General features: G+C 47.2%; 1 protein-coding gene across 1 annotated transcript in view; it reads right to left on the bottom strand.

Moving 5' to 3' along the window:
* Window positions 1–4,827: 4,827 nt before the first annotated feature.
* The window catches only part of SLC38A1 (solute carrier family 38, member 1), a 32,482-nt gene continuing 19,631 nt past the window's right edge, over window positions 4,828–17,678 (bottom strand). Inside the window, exons 10-15 of the mRNA XM_010574080.1 lie at window positions 17,170–17,249; window positions 15,882–15,982; window positions 12,551–12,669; window positions 11,862–12,003; window positions 11,656–11,753; window positions 4,828–10,662 (exon numbers count right to left, since the gene is read on the bottom strand). Coding sequence (XP_010572382.1) covers window positions 10,561–10,662; window positions 11,656–11,753; window positions 11,862–12,003; window positions 12,551–12,669; window positions 15,882–15,982; window positions 17,170–17,249 — 642 coding nt within the window. The 3' untranslated portion in view covers window positions 4,828–10,560. The remainder of the gene's footprint in view (window positions 10,663–11,655; window positions 11,754–11,861; window positions 12,004–12,550; window positions 12,670–15,881; window positions 15,983–17,169; window positions 17,250–17,678) is intronic.

Genomic DNA, 17,678 nt, shown 5'->3' on the forward strand with positions numbered 1-17,678 from the left:
CTCGGTGCTTTAGCTGCCTGCATGGGGTTTGCAAACTGCGTGGGGTGCAGTCTTGTGCTTGGCGGGACTCACGCTCTGGTCAGCCATCAGGAGGAGCTTCCTCTTCCCACCAAGAGCTGAGTTTGCCACCGTGTAATCTGGAGCAGGCAGGGACGTGCCAGCACACTGGGCAAGGGAAGATAATTAGATGGCACACGTGCGCCTGAGCACGCTTTCCACTCCCGAGAGAGTACTCTGCTTCTTGGTGGGCACCGGCAGCCCCGTACGAAAGATTTCAGGCCATTCTTTACTCCTCGACCCAGAGCAGAGTCGAGAATATCATCCCCTGTCTGGGTTAGGTTGGTCCTAAACAGTACAGTCACATCTTACACTAGGAAATCAGCATCCCGTGTGAAGATGACACATCTGCCTTTGTAGTGATACCGAGTGTGTGTTGAAGCCATCAGCATAGCTAGGAGTCAGTTATTCGGGCTTTTTTGTCAACTGGGTTTTATTGTTTTCGCTACCAGAACTCTTGAAGAAAACAAACAATTCCTGCATCTCTTAGTAGCCACATTCCTGGGTTTTATTCCATTAAGTGCAGGGACTGCGGATTCTGGTTAAAATAATCTGCCTCTGAAAAGCGGAGGAGTTGACCCTGTTTGTTCTGCCCGGAAAGATGCCAATTAGTTCTCCACTCGAGTCAAAATTTAACAAAGGCTTGAATGTTCCTGTGCCTGTTGCTCAACAAGATTGTTTATCAATTTACAGGGAGGCCACGCTGCCTTTTCAGAAGTGCTGCTGGAGGCGTGCCAGCGGTGGTAACAGAGACTGCACTCATTGTTTAAATGCCACTGGATGCGAGAATGGCAGACTGATGCCTGTTTTCCTTTCATTTTATGATGATCTAATTGCAAGAGATATATAATTCCTCGTTATGTCAGGGAAGTTGTTTCTCCAGCATCTGGTACTTCTCTGATTATCTACAAACGGTATCTGAAAATTAATAGGAGATCCAGCTTTCATGTAAGAAATACAAGTGGGAACCGTTGCCTGCACCAAGCCCGAGGAGACTTCAGAGTCTGCAGGAACTGGCTTTGTCAGTGAACGTATAATTTTCTTTTTTTTCTTTTCTTTTTTTTTTTTTTTTAACATCCTAGTAAATTACAGGCTTTGGTTATGGTTTGAAGAAATGTGTTCTACAAATGTTGTAGCATCTGTATGCTGCTGTTTTTACTGCAGCCGTTGTACAGGTCATTAATCTGATCTCACGTCGTAAAAATTTCTCCACCCTCTTCATGAGTTTCTTTGTTATCATAACACTTTCCAATACCTTGGCGCCTAACTCCGCTCCGCTCCCTTATAATTACCCAGGGTAGAACAACTGCTTTTTTATCCTCGACGTGCTCGGCTCCTGCGGCGGTGCTGCCGAGCCCCGCGCTCGCCGCATCTCTGCGGCGGACTGCGCATCCAGGAGCTCCCGAGGGCTGGTCCTGGGCACCGAGAAGACATCTGGCCAACAGACCCTCTCGTCCTCATCGGCTGCTCGCCAGCACAAGCTCCGAGCCTGGAGAAGGGAAACGGCAGCCACGGATGGGCCTGCATCCGAGACTTGGTTTTCACCTCTCTAATAATCGCTGTCAGACACCTCTGCGCAAGGGTTGTTGCCGTCCGGTGCTGTGCAAGGGGAATGGTTGAGCAAACCCCTCCTGAGCGAGGTGAGGGGAGCCGGCAGCTTTGCCTGGGCTATGGGGCAGGTTTTTGTAACAGGCGATAACGGGGATGCTCCAGCTGTTGCAAAGCTTACGTGAAGTGAGCACTGCTGGGAAAACAACGGGGTTTGGAAAGAATCGCTTTTGGGCGCTTAGCTGAGCACGGGTCCCAAAAGGTGTCCGGGAAGGAAGATCGTGGGAGCGTGTCATGGGCACGGTCAGGGCCTGGTACATTCAAAGGGTGTAGTCTGAAGTAACGATGGCCACCAAAAACGAGGTGAATTTCACCAGCTTTTCGTAACCGCCAAGAGGACGTTGCTTCAGGTTTGCTGCCCACTGGGCAAACAGTCTCCCAAGGGGACGTAGCAGGCAGGAGGAGGGGAGGTCTGGTTACCTCTGGGAAAAGGACCCAAACCTTTAAGCCAGGTGGCGTTTTCCAAGGAGGGGATGTGGATTTTGTCTCCAGAGTACAGGCTGACTCCTGATGATGACAGTCTTCCTTCCATTTTTCCAGGGCAGCAGCCTTTGTGGGGCCGTAGCACGGGGATCTCAGAGAGGGTGGCAGTCGGGCACCACCATCAGCCTCACAAGGTGGCTTTGCTCTGCAGGTGGGCTCTCAGACAGGGCTGGCCTGTGCCACCCTGGCCCATCGCAGTTTACTTTCCTAGCCCTATTGTCTAAGCCTCAGCCGAACCACAGCTTTTTCCAAGAATCCCAATAACCTCATGTTTTTCAAGCAGTGAGCCATGGCAAGGCTGAAGCACACTAAGCCAGCAGCACCGTCCCTTGCCAGCACTGTGGCGTTTAGCAGCGCAACACCAACAGCTTTAAGAGTCTCCGTTTTCTGTAAGTTGAAAGAGAAATGCATGGCACTTAATATTTGCAAAACACAGATACCCAGCTGCCTGAAAACTTCTGTCTAACCGCACTGGGATCTGTGTTAAGAAGTATTTCAGCGAGAGATTGCTAACACAACCAACTGCAAAGCAAATGGTGCTGCTGCCCTGCATGGGTCTGAGGAGAACAGGGTGTAAGAAGCAAAACCCACGTTCAGTTTACCGTGGGTTTGTGGTTAGAAAGGCTTGGAAATGGACTTACCATTTCTCCCTGTTCCTACAATCTCCACTTACTCCACACTTAAAGTTGACATGAGTCCTTACTTCCAGCTCTTGGTGTAGTGGGGAATGAGACATCTTAACAGTGACCTGAATTTGGGCTTCAGCCTGAAGACTAACTGCTATTTCACATGAACTTAAGTCAAGCCAGGACCCCACTTGAACCATATGGGGGAATCTCTTCCTTCAGACAGTGCTGCATCCCTTGCCCTGGGAAGTAGTAATTTTCATTTTCTTTCTACCCCAAGGTAGGGACTGGTCAGATGAACTCAGAGATCTGGCTGACTTTGGGGATACAAGAAGACCATGCCAAGCCAAAGGTAGAAGTGTGTAGCTGGAAAGGAGGTTGGTGGTTTTCCCTTTGGCTCTGTGGTTTTAGGTGAGCTTTGGTTTTAGGGGAAGCTGTCAAACTGCACTGCAGAAGGCGACAGATGTTTGTTGTTAAGGGAAAAAAGAACTATAGCTTCTCCTCTTCCCCCCCCCCTCCAATCCACAACCCATGTTTCTATGTCTTTAAGGTATGGCTATGAGATGATTAAACTTGACTGGGTAGAGAAGTGGGTGCAAATGGTATGCCAAACAGGAGGGACCATTAGACCACGTCAGTGCAGAAGCTTGTACCTCTGTGCTCCCAGGATTATGGCTTTGAGACATGTCCCTGGGCTTGGGGACTGGACAAAGGCTTGCCAAGGACCCTCTGGTACATAAATCCTCCCATCACTTCTCCTGCAGAGGGGCCCAGGGAGCTGTGCCACCGAGGTGTTGGCTGTACTCATCCTGTTCATCAGGTGAGTTCTTCGGTCATACGGCTGGGACTCTAGCCAAGAGGTCTTTTTGTAAGTGGTTACTACAACCTGAGCACTGGTAAAATCAGTGGTCAAAGGCAAAAAATTCGCATTTTCCTCGAAGCCCTCTAAGGCTTTGACAGAGGCACTTTGGCAGATGGAGCTGGGAATGCTTAAGACATTACTGTCTTTGGGTATCCTCCTTATCCATCTGCTAATGGCTTCTGCTCCTGTAGCAGAGAAGGTCCGGCAGGAGTTTAGCCACTCCAGGCACCAGTTTGGCATCTGAACTCAAACCCAACTCTTTAACAGCAGCCCTTAAAGCTGAACTGCCTGACTTGACCCTGAAACAGACTGGCAGGCACTGGGATGCTCTTCAAGGAGCAGCCAGAAACAAGCACTGGGCTTGAGAAACGCTGTCGTCATCCCAGTCTGAGAAACACCACCCAGTCTGTGGTGACCATACGCCCTGGCTTCAGGTCCGTCTAAAACTGTGTCAGAAACTTTAACATTAATGCTCCCGAGCCATTTATTGATGTTTTGCTCTATATACTGCACCGAGTCTAGTATAGTTGGCTTTGCAAGAGCTGCACGCCCCGAGTTCTGTGAAAATACTTGCATAAGAGCAGGGAGTACGTGCTGTTTAAGGCATTATAATGTTATATAGTCATCCCTTTGAAAGAATGAGTATGGCCCCAACATTAGTTTAGATCACAATTTTAATGTTTAAAAACTATAGAGGTAACAGAGATTATAGAACTTAATACATTTTTTTTTTTATTTACACACAGAAACTGAAAAACTGCATCGTTTATTTGGATATGAGCAGCACAAAGTATGGTGATGTTAGCAGGAGCAAAATATTACCAATGACTCACTTTGACAATCTATTAGAGACGAGCTCGTATCAAGCATACATCATTCAAACAGTATTGTTTATACTAGATCGGGGTGAGCCTTAACATACCTTGGGACACTAAAAACAGGTTTCTATAAAGAAGTTAAAGTTCAAGTCTTGTGGAAAAATACCTTTACAGTTTATATTTTGTTGGCTATAACACTGAAAACAAAATGTACACTTGTATTAATTTGAAAAGCTCTGTAGAAGTGACTGCATGTAGGTTTTTTTCCCTCAAATTTGTGCTCACGGTGAAAGCAAATTTTATTTCAAGTTTCATTTTCATCCAAGACCATAAAGTAAACATGGAAAAAAAATACAATTATTTTTAGATCCATTTCTCAACCTCCATTTTTCAGCAATGAAAACGTGAAAAAACCACGTTTTCGGGCTTTACCAGCGAGAAAGTCTAGGCAAGGCTTTTGCCGGAGGCACTCTGGGGACGTATACAACCCTCCCCTCCCGTCGTCCGCACCCCTGGCCGCGCAGCTATCCCACGACAAAAACGAGTGGCCTCTGCCCGTTTGGAGGGTGGGATGCGCACGCAGTCCCCGGCCGGGGATGCTCTCGCCAGCCTCGGGTGCTCGCGTTTTGGTCGTAGGATAGCGGCGTGCCGGGATCTGCGTCGGAGGAGCAGCCGCAGGACTCTGCAGGAAGGGAGCGGGCTAGAAATGGCACGAATTGCTCTGGTTGCTGCCCGCCCCTGGCTTGTAGCGCTTTTTTTTTCTGAACTACGGGCATTTCTGGTGGCTGCAAATGGAAATGCAGAAGTCCTGCCCTGACTTCTGTTTGTACTGGTTAGGTAAATAGGTGCCTGGACACAACGGGGCATAATGCTGGGTCAGATTGCTGGCTGCAGTTTGCTCTGGTTTCTGCATAAAGCCTTTTCAGCAATTTACTGCCACCTGACCTCGGCTGAGGAGGTAAGAGGTGTCTGGGTACCAAAGGGGCCCTTTACAAGGGAGATGTTTTACCCAGCAGGAAGACTGCCTAACTTGCTGTTGAGAAAACAGGGAGTCACGCACTGGAATTAATCCTAGCAATTTCACCAGACCTTTTGTTTCTCTTTTTCTTGTTACATTAGCGATGTAATTATAATTTCGAGTTTAGGATTTAACTGTTGAACTCTTGGGAGAAAGGAAAGGATATACATTTTGCTAAGTCAGAAGCTAAAGTATTTGTATTTCTATTAAAATTATTCTTAATATGCAGAGCCTATCTCAACACTTCTATATCATAGGGGATAAACAACTGCAAAAATATACAGCATCCTATTTATTTACAATATATATATGTACATAAAAATGAAATTTCCTACAATACAACACAACTGCATAGATTTGTCTTCAGAAACATAGGCATGTGTACAATTTGTGAATTCTAGACCTTTCCAGCCCTGTACTTTTTATTAATTCATTATCTTTTTTTTTTTTTTCACAGTTTGTTACAGAAATCCTTACATTAGATACAAATAAAACATTCTTTGTGTAAGTTATAGGAAATAAGGATTTTCCTGACACCGAGGGCTCTGGGGAATTGTTTAAGAAAGGACCCTGGTGCCAGGCGATAAAGCCATCTCGTGGAGCTGCTGATGGAGCTGAGTACATTCTGCTGTGCCTTTCTCCTACAGGCACTGGGGTGGGACGGTAGGACTGGAGGTGGGACACCACCACGTGGAAAGAGTTTTGTTTTGACCAAGATGCTCTTTAGCCTTAATGTAAGGTTCAAGCAAAGAAATGTATTCATTTAAAGATAAGCTAGAGATACTGTTAATTGTTACTCTTAATACTCAATATCAGAGAGAGCTCTGGTGCTTATGCATTGTAAGGCAGATGTACAGACACAACCCGTATATCATCCAACTTGCATTTGCACGCGTGACCTATTGCAAGTGGAGCACAGGCTCGGTCGGTATGTGGCTCAGGAAAAAGCAGCCCTCGGGAGCAGATAGGCATCCCCATCCCTGACCTCGCAGGATGAGACCGGCCGTTCTGCCCTGGGCCGGTACGCGGGCCGGGCACCACTCAGTCCGTATCAGCCCTACAAAAGGTCCGTGCTGGTGCGCGGATTTGGCATCGGCCCTCTGAGCAGGAGCAGGCATCACCCAGAGAGGTCACCGCTCCCGAGATACTGTTCCTGAATAACAATTTACTGTGTTTTACTTATGAGGCGTGTTTGCCGTTGGACAGAGAAGGGCAGCTGTATTCTGCAACTGTAAGGGTGCTTTAAGCTCATGACTATTTTCTTTGCAATGTGCTGTGGACCAGGAGAGGCAGCAAGGCCGTCTTTTAAGTGTAGCATTAACTCCTACGATGTTATTAGGAGCCCCTGCTTCTAATTAGTCCTTCCTTGTCCCTCATCACTCAGTTGTTACTATTACACAAATGAGAATTTTAAAGTATTTTGTTGTAGTTATTAGGAGCAATTTTGCATCCAGTCTATGACATTTGCAGTGCTCACAATAGTGATAAACTCTCTATGAAAAGAAAGCATGCTACCACCTACTAAGTAGATACGGTACTCTGGATCCTATTAATTTAACAACAGAGAAACTCCTACAGCATTTCACTGTGCTCTTAAAATCCTAGCTAAAATGTGGGACTCGTACATCGTTGGCTACAAGTTCACTATTCCAAATGAACTGAATAACAGCAGTACATTTTACAGATAACCTCATACAAATATTGTCATCCATCACTGATGTTGACAGTTACAGCAGGGTCTATTGCATTCTGTTAAGAATGTATAAACCTGATGAGAAAACAAAAAGCACGTTATTTCACGTTCATTACCACAGACATCAATAAACACATGATTCCTTTCCATAAATATCTATAAATATGATGCCAGTAAATCAGTCTAAGCAAAATTCCCTCTTTTTTTTTTTTTTTTTTTTCCAGAGACCCAGAAACAAAGTCTGTTTAAAGACTCAATATTTTGGGTATCTATTTTTCAGTATCTAAGATGTGCTTTGATGGTCCAGTACCTCGGGTAATTTCACTCTGTGCACACACCCAGCTCATTCTTCTCCCTATTTATCCAGTAAAACTCCAGCATACAAACAAACTGGGAAAAAGAAGGTGGCAGAATAGCAAAGAGGAGAGAGAGGGGGTAGTGATGGAGGAGATCTGGGAAGATGCAAGGAGCAATCAGTCACCCAACAGCCCTTCAAGTCGAAGGAAGCTGGGTGCCAAAACTCAATGGTTAGTATTTTAAACACGAGACTACAGACTATTTGGGGGGTTGGGGGGTGAGAGGGAGATGTTGCAGTTGTGACCTTGCTGGGACCCTGTGCAGCAGATCAGACCTCTAGCTCGTACCCGGGTACTTGAAAGTGGCTCCCAGGATCTCCTCTCTCACACCCCCCCGATGCACAGAGCCGCACTGCTCAGAAATCGGTAGTAGAAGGATAAAGCGGGGAGGAAAGCAGGAGAGCCCTGGAGCATCTTGAGAATAACACTGTACAGCATTCTCAGGTCCGAGTTAGGTTTTTTAGGATAAGATCCAGAGAGATTATAAGGCACCTCAAAACCTGAAATGCCATCCCAGCAAGCTGAGTCAGAGAACGGAGTGAGATGCCGGGCTCCTGCTGCAGTGACCAGGGAGGGTTGGGTGCCTGCAAAAGGCGAGCCACAAACTTACATCCCGAGCTGGGAAGATGCCTGGAATGAGCTGCGAGGAGTTGGGAACCAAGCATAGGTTCTTCTCCAGTTAGAGCTTGACTAACACCTAGGCTTGTAGGCTATGGTATGGACTTCTCCGTGAGCAAGGGCAGGGATCAGTCTCACGAAGAGACAGCACGGAGAGAACCGGTGACCCGCGCCATCACGGGCAAAGGTGTGAGACCACCCGCAGGAAAGCATGAGTGAGCTCAGGCCAGGGGTCCCAGGTCGCTCAGCGGTTCTTGTGTTAAATGCTGGGCTGGGGGGTACTGGGGAGGAAGGAGGCTGCACCGGAGACCTTGCTGGGAGCCTGTGAGTGAGGGTCTGAGGGGCCAGGAGGAAGACAGAATAAGGGAACCCCGCTCTGCAGCCTAGCAGGTCGCGTTGCCCGGTGGGAGGAGGCTTCCCATTTTGTTCTTGCTGCTGGGCTGCTCCGAGGACTTGGGCAGCCGGCACATTCCACTCTGCCTTGCTTCTGGATCACAGTGGGGTATCAGCAGAGCCGGGTACCTCGCTGCCCAGGCTGAGGCACAGGTCCAGAAGTCTGGGTTTAGTAGGCTTGGTTTCTGCAGCATGAATGCTCTGCACCGCGATGCCCAAATTCCGGGGAAGGCCCCAAACTAACCTCTCTGGATGTTACCCTTAGAAACCAACTCTCAAGGTCCTGAGAAGCGCTCTGGGGTCTCCACTCTCAGTGACTTCAAGCCGTGTGGGACAAGACAATGGCAACTGAGGCCATTCCGTAGCTCACAGAAATCCCACGATCCCGAATTCTCCGTCCCTAACCTTAAAAAGAGCAAGCTGCAGTGGCAGGTTCCCCACCGCTGATGACAGTCTCCTTCCACAGTTACAACGGGGAGTCGGCAATGAACCGGCTACTGGGAACAAGAGGGTCGCTGCTTACTGACAGGTATGGCTCGAGCATACCGAGGGCATCGCTCAGCCCTTGGCCGTGAAGCGGGGCTCCCTTTAGCCATCGGTTCTTTCGGTGGGAGCCGGGTTCGTATTTTGAGACGCTTTTTGGCTCGCACGGTGAATGACACAAAGTGAACATGTTTATGCTGCTGGCAGTGCACTAATAGAAGATGTCTGTTCAGGACGGTTAACGATCACCTGCTTAGCGTTTTGAGTCTCTACAAGTAGTTCTCTACACCAGCTATAAGGCATTAGGCAAATGCTTGTTTTGTGGACAACAGATGCAAGTTACAGTGTTTCTGCTAGTAGTAATTGAATGTCTTTTCTTTCACTGTCAGGGAGAATTGATGGGAAATGTAAATGAAACATGTTAAATATCAAAAGTGTTTCTGTTTGTTTAAAGACATGTTACAGATTTCGATTTCTATTAGAAATCCAGTAGTTTGGCAGAGTGAGTCAAATCCTGCTCCCACTGCTGTCCAAAACCCCACTGACTTCAGTGGGAGGAGGATAAAACACAAGAGAGGAGCCAGTCTCTACAAGGTATGTACAAATAAACCCCAGAATGGAAAAGGCATGAGGTATGATTAAAAGCTTAGGTTTTGATAAAACTGGAGCTTGTTTTTTTTTTTTTTTTTTATGAGAGAAGTGGGGCATTAGTAAACAGTTTAACACTGAAGAAAACGCAGACTTCCTATGGAAATCCCCAAGCGTCTGCTTCTCTTCAGGCTCAAGTACTCATGGTTTGGGGTCAAGTCTAGTTCTGGTCGGGCACCAGCTGAAGTGTGCCAGGGGAACGGCGGCTGGTGGTGGTGGCCATCCTTCTGCTCTCTGGGGCTGGCTTCTCCACCAGAACATCAGAGAGAAGCACCACATTTAGGACCTACGCTTCTACAACGCTCATTTAAGCTCTCATGGTGCTTTTCATGCCCGTATCCAGAATGCTACACTTAAACCAGTGAGGCAAATGGTGCACAAAACGGCAACAGAACAAACAAACAAAACAACAAGCCGGATGCGTACAAGTGGAGAACAGAGTTTTGGCTAAAAGACGGGGAGGAGGAAGGGTGCGGACTGACATCACTCCAGTCGGGGTTGGTAATAACGGGCGCTGCTGCCCTAAAGGAGCAGAGCTTACAGTTGAAAGGCTAAGGATAATAACGGAACAATGCAATTCATGGGTGGAAGAGGGGAAACAAATTAATTGTGATGAATTCCTATGAGCAACGCTCTATATAGTCTCACAGACAATTAACACAGACTTAGCGTTGATCTGATAACTCAGTATCGGGGGACAGAGTGATTTCCTGTTGGAAAAATGAGTCTGTTTTCTGCACGAAAATACACCCAATAACAGTATTTTCAGTACTGGATAATCATTATTTGGATTTGATTTGAGTAAACTCACAAAAGATGGAATAGATAACAGAACGGATGGTTGCGATTTTGGTGTGTAGCAAACAGGGGTGTCTTCTTTTCAGAAGGAGGTGAACTTCAGTGGCCTTCGGCACTGCCTCCTGATTGTACCCAGTCATAGATGACCAAGGGAATGCTCACTAGGGAAAACATTATCCCCAGTGCCAAGAAAAGAGAAGCCTGGAACAAAAAGGAGAGAAAATTAATGAATAAGAAGAAAACACAATTAATTCAAGTATGCTAACTTCTCCTCTTAAGGAGATTTACAAGGTGATGTATCAAAGTTATCAGCTAAAATGGGATAGCACTTCTGGTAAAGACAAGACCCATAGATAATTGAACAGATTAGCGTCATTAATAATTACGCGCTGAACACCAAAACCAATTTTTTTCTCCTTCCAATTCACTTCTTAAACACTGATCATCCCTAAAGAGGATTAAGTGAGTGTGTTTTTAGGACCAATCGGGTTTGCTCTTTTCAAAGCCTCACGGAAATAAGTATACTCTTCCCATCGGATACGTGTTTATCGAAGTTCAGCCCTTTCGTCTCGGGGCCTGTGGATGGAGCCCCAAGTGAAACACGGGTTTCCTACCTCTGCTCGGAGCGGGAAGGTCTGACCTTACAACACTTCCAGCGCACGCCCCGTCAGACTGGGAATACACAGGAGCGTTGCATCTTTTCAGCTGCAGCTCTTTCTGGGGCTCATAGAAAATCTTTCCAAGGCCCATTCCCATCTGCTCACGCGTGCCAAAGGGCTCACATTTCAGCTGGCCGCTTCTGGTGGAAGCACCCTAAGTCTGACTCGGGCCCACTAAAACCATGAGGAATACTGCAAACGGGGCGCTTTGCGTGCTTTCTGGATCAACACGCTGAAACGGAGAAAGCTTGCTGGGCTGAAAGGTTTGCTGAAGCCAGCCAGGGGAAGAGCCCCTCGCCCCGCAGAGAAGGGCCCCCCCGAACACAAGGTGCCCTGCGTGGTACGGCCCCTCCACCCCGAGACCCCAGGGTAGGCAAAGGAGAAGGGCAAGCACGGCTGCCGACTAACTGGAGCGAGCAGGGAAAGCAACGTAAAGAAGCTCACACACACTTTCAGATCGGGTACACTTCGCATCTAGCGCATTGTAAGGAATGACAAGACAAAAGTGTTGCATGGATGGGAAAGGAATGCATACCCAAATCCTCTGAGTCAACTTTGATCCATCCTGCTGTGTAATTTTTAAATACAGCGATGAAGGAAGAATGAAAATCAGCATGTTGGCAGAAGTGACCCCTGCAAAATTCAAATAAATGAGCTTTGTTAGCTGTCAGCAACAGCTAATTACTGTGTTGCTGATTAGCAACAGTCTTTTATTAGTAGTACAAAACCAGGATACTGTACCTACAACTCCGAAAATATCCTTCATGGACGGGATAAAAATGACTAACAGGTTGATGATTACCAAAAGAACAAAAGTAACCAAAACATGACGGCATAAGTCAAATTTTGTTTTTCTAGCCAGCTCAAATAATGATGAACGCACCTGTAGGAAGAGAGAGAGTTCTCTGTCAGGAATAGTCTCTAAGCCAATTCAAAGCTTCCCATGTTTATTTTGACTGGCTCTTTATGTGACAACAAGCGCTGTACAGATCTGTCAGAAATTTTGGGGTCTCTGATGTAATGCCCTTTGAAATAATCCTTCAAACTGATTTTGATATTTCAAAACTGTAGGTATACACGCATCTGCAGTAGGATATTCCTCTCTTTCTAACATGGCTTTTGGGATCCTTCTGCACTTAAAAATGAACTTCACCTCTGAGCCTGCTCCAGTGAAGTAGTGTGAAGAAAGAGAGGGCCCTTGTGGATTCAATTTAAAACAGATTTAAGACCAAAAGCGATTAATTTATTTCCTGCAGGGAGAACTTCTCCAGAAGTTAGTGGGAGTCTGGTGTGGGAAAAGACCGATCCAAGCTCAAGCGCTTTTTGTAGCTGCAACATCACTGTCTCGGCGACTGCTGGACTGTGTTTTGAAGAAACGCGCCACGTCCAGCTGTTACCGACTTCCAAACCGTGGGGAGCTCTTTACTTACGGTGAAAAACAGCACCGGCACCGTGAGTATCACTGCAACGATCACAGCCAAGCGCACGGTCAGGATGAGGATGTCATCTTTGCTCTGGTACTTGTGAAGCAGATCTGACTGCACATTGTCTATGGAAAAGACAGTAAGATAAGTGTTCTGGCAAACAGGCAATTTGTTCACAAAAATCATTGCTTAACAACAGCCTTCTTGAACAACAAGTGATTTATCTGCAAACAAAAGAGTATGGAATGAAACATTCTTGAGTTAAAACAGCGCTTTGAACCAAATCCTAATGATCCCATTATTCCAGATTAATCCTTTGGAGGCCTGATTTAGGAATGCATCCTAATTCAAGAGAGCACATGCCTAAGTCTAAGGTAATTTTCACTGTAGGAAAGACAACAGTGAGACATACATGAAAGCTTGCTTACATATATATAAAAAAATAAGTAAAGTGAAATAAGCTATTTCTAATTGGTTCCGTGGGCTTTTTTTTTTTTTTTTAAAAGTTTCAAATGATATAAAAATAACCACATGCACTGCAACGGCTGAACTTAATATAAACGACAAGGTTTTGAGCTAAATTGGTCTAAAGTGCAAATAAACTTCCAGCGAAAAGCAGTGCCCCTGTTCTCAACCAAGAACAAAGCCCATCTTGGGTCAGCTCTCAGTGGGACCCTCTGACATTTGCACTCAAATCCCTCGGCAGCTCCTCCGAGGGCTGCCCTGATGGTTTTTTCTCTTGAACCTGCCACCCCCCAGGCAGTGCCTGCAGCTTGGCCCCACGGCGGCCGGCGGCCCCGGTAGCCAAGACAAATCACTGGGGGGTGCCTAACGGGGAGGCAGGCGCTGGCCATATTTTAAGACAACCTCCTGCAAAAAGTGTTTCCTTGAAGCTGTGATAAGTAGCGCAGAGCGGGTCTGCCTGTGCTAACCAACAGGAAAACCAAGTTGCCGAGGGACCTACGTGTTTGCTTTGCAACTTTTAAATATCTAGGAGCAATAACCTAAGGGGGCGGCTGGTTAAGCGCGCCACAAAACGTACTCGCTGCCCCTTTTTAGGCTCATGTTTTGTTTCTGCCTGCTAATCTTAGAAAGCTGGTGGTAAAATGTTAACAGCTCCTAAACCAAAGTCCTTAAAGGGAACTCTGCAGCCACGTCTAATTTAAAATCTTTGGCACTCGGTAAAACCTCGCGTATTCCTGGAGGCAGAGGGATCCGTCCTGCGGCGGAATGCCTGCGCTCCCCCCAGGACACCCTTCTGGGGAGAGACCACGGGTCAACACCACCTCCGCGGTGCTTGAATCCCCCACCAGGAGAAAGAAAACGCTCTCCCACCTCCCTGCAGATTAGGAGTGGGGTTTTCAAGCCGGGCACATGCACAGCTTCTGCGACACAGAGCTTACTCTGCTCCTGCAAGCACAGACTGCAACTTCTGTACCGCTCCCGGACTGCAGCCAGGTAGGAAGTGAAGGGCAAGGCTTACAGTTGAAGGTCTGTTTTCCTTTCAGCTAGATACACCACAGAGCCCAACCACAGTGTGACCTTTTAGGGGAAGAAAAACACCTCTTTTCTGTAATTCTGCAATGTAAATATAGTCATCACTGCAACACTTTCGAGAACACAGCAAACAGACAAGCACTATTGGTGTAAAGAAGAAATGGCCACAATACAAACGCTGTTCTTACCCCGGTAAGGGCAGCGAAGAGGGTTAGAAAACTCTAAGCGAGCACGGGAAAGGTAAGGTTTTGTCAGTCTCAAGGGGAAGAAGGATCAAAGTGGAGGACTTCTGTATTCTCTCGGTGTCCCTTTTGCTGCCTGTCACGGCGCTGACCCTTGCAGGAGCCGCGGCAGAGCCACACAGCCTCCAGCCGCGGGCGCTCGGCGCCGGGGAGCAGGGACGCCTGCCGTGGGGAGAAGGCACACGAGACACCCCAGGGATTCCTCCGCCATTCCCCCTCGGGAGGGCCAGAAGGACGCAGCCCCTACCTCCTCCATGGACTCCAGACCCTCGTCCTTGAGGGGTGTGGGAGATTCCCAGAGAGGACCGCCACGGATCTGCCTCCTCAGATCCCTGGGGCAATCACATCAGAATCTCCTCCCTGCCAAAGCGAAGGGGTCCGTGCTGATTTACACCCACTTGCTCCCCGGGGCTGCTAGTTTGATGCATTTCTACGAAAACGTGTTAGACGGGAGCAGTTGGATGAGAACGGCTGTGGCTGTTGTCACTTGCAGCGTATTGGCGGTTTTATTGGGAAAAATTGGAACAGGTGACCTCAAGTTACTTCAACGCATGCAGACTCAAGGCCTCATAATCTGAATGAGAGCCTGAGAAAACAAATACGAGATAGGTGCACCTTTGGGAAAAAAAAAATGCCACATTTCATATTTACTTATTTTCTTTCTCTTGCAACACGTGGCATACAGGGAATGGTATCATGAATGAGGAGACTGTAACAAAAAGGTCACTTGGGATAGGGTGGAGAAGACCGATGACCTTTTGGTGACTGAGGTAAAAGGCAAACATCAGTTTTGTCATCTGTCTTGTAACCCCTTAATGGTCCATGGAAAAAGACACTACTTTTCAGCATTCCCGTTATACCAGAACATGGGAGTAGCTTCCTGGGCAACATTCATATTTTATCCTACTTTACTTAATAATTGTGCCTTTAGGGCACACGTGTTGTATCCTTTAGCGATACAGCATAGTTCGTTTGTTTCTTTAAGTGAATTGTTGTGCATGAAAAGAGACAGGGTGCAAGTCTCACACACTGAAATAACCATCCTTTGGCGGCTGAGCTGGGACAACACTCGAAGCTTCCCCACCTTCACTGCCAGTTTACTTAACCGAGACCTGAAGGGGTCAGCTCTAGGGACACAAGGAAAACATTTGGTCTTTCGCCTCTATGATGAAAGCATCGATAAGAAAATGAAAAAGCTGCACTGGCTGATTTGATACTCATTTCCTAGGGCCTGCTCTCAAATCTGTCTCATTTTATGCAGATATGCACGCTTCAGTCATTACTAATGTACACAACATTCAGGTGAGGACCTTGGAATGCAAATCTTAGTGGGGCCCAGCTAATCCCCAATTCAGTTAAACAAATATGTCCCTCATATTTTGAACATGCCTTTTGCAAATAATACTTTCACTTGTGCTTTTCATCCACAGGGGAAAAGGAGGAAAGGATTTGTACCTTCCATATGAAAACACTAAGGAAAATTACTTGAAAAATTATTTTAATATAAGTGGATGGGACTTTCCTTTCCATCTGGGATACGCTATTGATTTCACATGTATTCCCTTTCTACTTTGATCAGTAAAGAACTGCATACTTACCGTAGAAAGTCAAATAGCCAAATATGGCAGTCATAAAGTACATCACAAACATGGCAAAAAATGAGATATTTGAAACCAACTGCATTTTTTTCTGTGAACGGCTGGAGAAAGAAGAAAAAAAGAACACATAAAAACGGTTGGGCTGGATTTTTCAATAGCTGTTTAAAAATTTATTAAGTCTTTGCATAAACATAGTAATTCTGGGGAGACTCATGAATGCATTTTCATTTAGAACAGGAGTTCATTGACAGCTGCACAAGGAAGAGAAGGACTGGGGAAACAGACCCTACTTGGGGCTCTGGTCAAGAAGTGGCAGGTCTGCCCTGTGGCTCTGCTCCCTGGCCATACCCGCGTAAACGGAGTGAAGGGTGAAGCCGAGTGGAGAGGGGCGGCCCTTAAACACTTCAGTAATTTAATTAAAAGGTCAAAATAAAGGAAGAGTGAAATTACACAAAGGGGAAAAAACCCCCAAACTTTCTGAACGTTTGCAGAGAAGCATTTGTGTCCCCGTGGGTGGAAAATAATGAATGTATGCAGACCACTATAGACCTGTAAAATAGGTTCAGTGTAAACATTTCATTTTTAGATATTTGTTCTGAAATATTCACACTCCGGTACCTAAACTTAGGCTTTGTAAATCCACACAGGGATGCCCTAAATAGGCACCTGGGAACCTGCTGAAGTTGCTTAAAACTCAAAGCACCCAGCAAGTGGCCGGGACCTGAGGGCACCCATGGGTCTGACCGACCCCGACCTCTCCCCCGGGGCTCCCCCCGGGGCCCAGGACCCCACTGCGGCCCCCGGGGGCCACCAGCCATGTGGCAGCAGGGCCGGTCTCCAGCTCCCCACAGCCTTGCCCAGCCAGAGGCGTCAGCAAGACAGCAAAGGTCTTTTAGTAGAGGCGAGGCTGAAAGTACTTTTTTTCCTGGTAGCACAACAGATTTTTAGTTGCGCTGGAACAAACGCCGTTAGCTGAACACACGCCCCTCTCCTATGCCAAATAACGAACAGCACAGTTTGGCTCTCCCCAGCCTGCTGTGTACTTCCAGAGAAAACTCCCCAAGTATTGCATTATCCTCAACCTCCCTGACCCCCGCCCCAGCGGCATGCCCGGGAGGCCAGATTTCCTAGCTGACAGCCACGCTCGTTGGCTTGTTGGGTGTTATTAAAGCACATCTCCTCTGAATGGCACGAATGACTCAGAGCACCTCTGCACTAACATTTTCCATGTAAGGCCGTTCAAAACAATCGACTGGGAAAGGAAAAAAAAAAAAAGAGAAAGGCTTACTCTTTAAGTTCGCTGTAAATCGGGAGGACTGATGGGTGGCACACAAACGCAAAAGCAATGGTGGGCAAAGCGTACACGGTCTGTTCGGAGAGAATTTCAGGAAAGAAGTTAAGAAGAAATATTTCCCCCAGTGGCATGAAGAAATGATCCGTGTTCAACTACCTCAGCTCCCAACTCTCTGGACTTTTCAACCGAACGTTGAGAGCCTTCAGAGAAGGCAGGCGACCTGTCAATTAGCACGTACTTAATGAAAGATGGAGAGCAGCGCTCTTTCAACAGGAGGACAGGGTCTTCGCGTTGGTCACGCGAGAGCACAGCCCTGACTCTGCTCGCAGAGCGCAGCTGCTGGTTTTGCTCCCTGGGATGGGTTTCCCTGCCCAGCTACTGCACGCCGTCACGCGTAAAAGGGACGGGTGGTGGGTCACCGCTACGCTACCCTGCCTCGGCATGGAGGGGTGCGCACCCACGGGTGCTAAGGCTGAAGTCCTGAAGAGGAAGCCCATATCCAG

The sequence above is a fragment of the Haliaeetus leucocephalus genome, unplaced genomic scaffold (assembly GCF_000737465.1).
Source record: "Haliaeetus leucocephalus isolate CR32 unplaced genomic scaffold, Haliaeetus_leucocephalus-4.0 Scaffold406, whole genome shotgun sequence".
NCBI classification, from domain to species: Eukaryota; Metazoa; Chordata; class Aves; order Accipitriformes; family Accipitridae; genus Haliaeetus; species Haliaeetus leucocephalus.